Genomic DNA, 3,411 nt, shown 5'->3' with positions numbered 1-3,411 from the left:
GAATCTCAGAGGAACTTCACAGGAACCTCAGAGGAACTTCAGAGGACCCTATGAACCTCTGAGGAACTTAAAAGGAACTTAAGAGGAACCTCAGAGGAACCATCCCTGCCCTTCAGACTGATCCTAAAATTCATTCATCAGATTTGAAGTCTCTCTGACGTATGGCCCTGGGCTCCGTGTATCTCCGCTGTGAGCGCGTGCAGGCAGTCAGCAGGGGGCATCCAGTGAGTGGAAATATTCATCAAACTATGCATTAGAGGAGCGAGCATCGCTCCGCAGCAGGCAGCCTCTGCGGGTGGATGGAGCAGGCAGGCAGCCTAGCTTGATCCTGCCCCTGGCTGCTTTTTTTCTGCTCATATTGGATCATATTGTTCCTCCTGCAGCCCCCCCACTCTGGCTGGGAGGGAAGGAACATGGCGACGGTACCAGTCTATTGCATCTGCAGGCTGCCTTACGACGTGACCCAGTTTATGATCGAGTGCGATGCCTGTAAGGACTGGTTCCACGGCAGGTAAGGACTCTCCGCTCTGCTTTTCTGGGGAACAAACCAAAATGGCGAAGCCTGCGTTTGACAGCAGCTTTGTGGCTCCGCTCCATCTGAGCGGAGGCCGCTCGGAGGAGAAGAAGAAGGCGGAGTTAGAGCCCGCCGACCGGGGCTGGGACATTTTAAACAACAAAACACATTCCTGGGACCGACTAATAGCTGGGTAATAAAGCAGTTACACTCCGGCTCACATCCTCCGCTCCCCCGATCTAAACTCTGCCTCCTCCCCGGCCAGGAGCGCTGAGCGTCGGGGAAGCCTCGGCGGAGCCTCCGCTAATCGGGACCTCCTTTCCCCGCCGCTGCCGGACATTTTATCGGCCATGTTGTCGTTGAACGCGGCCGCGCATGAAGCTCTCGGTTCGGTCGCTGTTCAAGCAGAACGGAGACCGAGCCGAGGGGCCCCGGAGCGGAGCCTTCCTGCCCCGCCATGTTCTCGGAGGCTCCGCCGGTTCCCTCTGCTGGTGTGGCCGCTGTGGAGAGGAGCAGAACCCCCCCCATCAGACGGCATTATTGGCCCCCTGTCCCTGACTGTGACCCCCCGTCCCTGACTGTGGCCCCCAGCCCGTCAGATGGTCGCTTTAAAGCGGCTTTATTGGAGCCAAGCAGCCCTGCGGAGCGGAGGGTTTACGCGCCTGAATGTTAACCCTTCACTGGGTGCCCGGGGGAGGGGGGGGGATAAAGTATTGGTGATGCTGGTTCTACCTGCTGTCACGTGGTGAAGGTGAGTTTGGGGCAGCAGCCATGTGTACTTTCCCTCCATCAGCTAGAAAATGAGGCTGACCTGTTTACCTCCACAAAGCATCTAAAGCCTGGTTTATGCTCACAGACCAGGCTGTCTGCGTGTGTTAACCCAGACCCCCCCTCCTCTCCAAACCTGTAGGTGAGTGCAGACAGGAGGCCTCTGATTGGTCAGTTGTACATCCTCTCTACACTATGGGTATTTCCTGTTTGGTACCTAATGGCAGAAACTCTGGCTGTAGTGCCGTCCACAGCGCCTACGGACTCTATCCCAGACACCGGCGGGACGCTAGTTTGTAGCTCTGTGCGACGGTCTGTTGGTTTGCTACCGAAACCAAAACACGCAACACCACGGCCAGTCTTTGGGGAACACTCATGGTTAAAATGTGTGGCGTCCCGCGTTGGATGAGGGGTTGTAGACGACAAACAAGCTTGTCAAACCGAAACACGGACGCCCACAATCCTAGCTAGCTCCTGATTGGCCCTCTGGCGTTGTGGTGTGGAATAACACACCGCAGACCACGCTTCAATATTGGGAATAAATCAAACATATCTGCGTCATACCTGTGACAAGCTAACTGCGACACACTGGACATGTTTCAGGTTCCTCTAGTTTAGGGGGTGTGAGGTTCCCCTCTGATGGCGCTGGACGTCCAGCAGCAGCAGCCGGGTGTGGAAACACCTCTGGAGGCTGCAGGACTCGGCGGGTTGTTCTCCTCTCTGATTGGTTGAACTTTATGTTCTCCTCTCTGATTGGTTCTTTCTTTGTTGTTTCCATCCTCTGATGTAAACTAATTACATCAGAGGAACACTGAGTAGAGTTCCTTTCATCAGCAGGCTGTTTACGGACTGCTGATCAACATCATATCCAGTCAGCAACATGATGAAGGTGTGACACCACTGTAAATTCAGGGGCCGCATGCTTTTAGGGGCCGTGACCTTCCAGGGGCCGCGCTGAAGGTTGTCCCAAGCTGCCAGTCCTTCTAAAGCCTGGCGTACCCTGTGCGATTTTCGGGGCGATTTTCCAGTCATGTGACAATCTTTCGATCGGCCGAACTTTCAGCCTGATTGAGCGTCGTGAGTCGTGTAGGGGACTACGAGCGGCGATCAGCCTCTCACGACCATCACCTGATCAGGAATCGTGAGGAAATCAAACATTCCGCCATGGGCAAATCGCTCAGGGCGCAACCAAGGATTCTTCTTTTTATTCTTCCTCTCAGATGTAAACACAGCAGCGTGGCGGAGATGCAATGAGTTAAATGCAGCGCTGTCTGCAAAATTGATGGACCGCAGCAGCCACGTCCTTTTTCCAAATACGTCGTCGCCTTTTCTATTTAGGAATTTCAGCACAAAATTGCTCAAATTGCCAAGGCAGCGCGGTTCACTATAGGGAGCTTAATATTCCCCGTTCGATTTGTTTGGCTTCAGGATAGATGAGCAGCTCCATCTCACTGCAGAGCTCAGTCCCACCTGCTTTTTTAGTATTAGAGTGTGAGCAGGTAGATCGCATCAGAACGTCAGGCCAAACATAATTCATGAGTTACTGCTCACACTGTACGACTAAACCCTGCGATTAGTCGTACAGTGTGAGCAGCAGATGCGTTCAACGATAGAAAAAAATCACAGTATACGCCGGGTTTAAGACTCCTTCAAACGCGTCCTCTCTCTGTCCCATCTTTCTACCCCCAAATTAACTTTTATGTAAATATATATATGTAAATATATATATATTTACATATATACATATATATATTGATATAGTTGTATGATGTAGAAGAACATTGTTTTCAGTTCCTTTTTGTAAAAATAATCACAGAACTCTGAATGTCCCGTTTGATTAACATCATGCGTCCCATTAAAAATACAAAATAAGACCTGAGGAATCATTCACAGGTTTTATCCTTACCTCTGCCATACAGCGCACTTCACTCTGGCTTTTTAAGTCTCCTCAGATTTCTGTATTCCTTCGATAGGCAAGAACTCTATTCAGTTTATTTCTATAGCTCCAATTCACATCATGTCATCTGAGGTCACTTTATAGAGACAATTAAACTAGACCATCCAGTCAGATTGATTCAGAGTTTTCTATCTAAGGAAAACCAGCTGATTGCATCGACTCATTGACTCTT

At 50.8% G+C, this 3,411-nt stretch overlaps 1 protein-coding gene across 1 annotated transcript in view; it reads left to right on the top strand.

Moving 5' to 3' along the window:
• The first annotated feature begins 209 nt into the window (after positions 1-209).
• Positions 210-3,411, top strand: part of phf2 (PHD finger protein 2) — a 40,071-nt gene continuing 36,869 nt past the window's right edge. Inside the window, exon 1 of the mRNA XM_015403408.1 lies at positions 210-511. Within this exon, the coding sequence (XP_015258894.1) occupies positions 414-511 (98 nt within the window). The 5' untranslated portion in view covers positions 210-413. The remainder of the gene's footprint in view (positions 512-3,411) is intronic.

The sequence above is a fragment of the Cyprinodon variegatus genome, unplaced genomic scaffold (assembly GCF_000732505.1).
Source record: "Cyprinodon variegatus isolate N-32 unplaced genomic scaffold, C_variegatus-1.0 Scaffold1494, whole genome shotgun sequence".
In the NCBI taxonomy this organism is placed as follows: Eukaryota; Metazoa; Chordata; class Actinopteri; order Cyprinodontiformes; family Cyprinodontidae; genus Cyprinodon; species Cyprinodon variegatus.
Note: the sequence above shows the minus strand (reverse complement) of the source record. Positions and strands in the feature narration are given on the sequence as shown.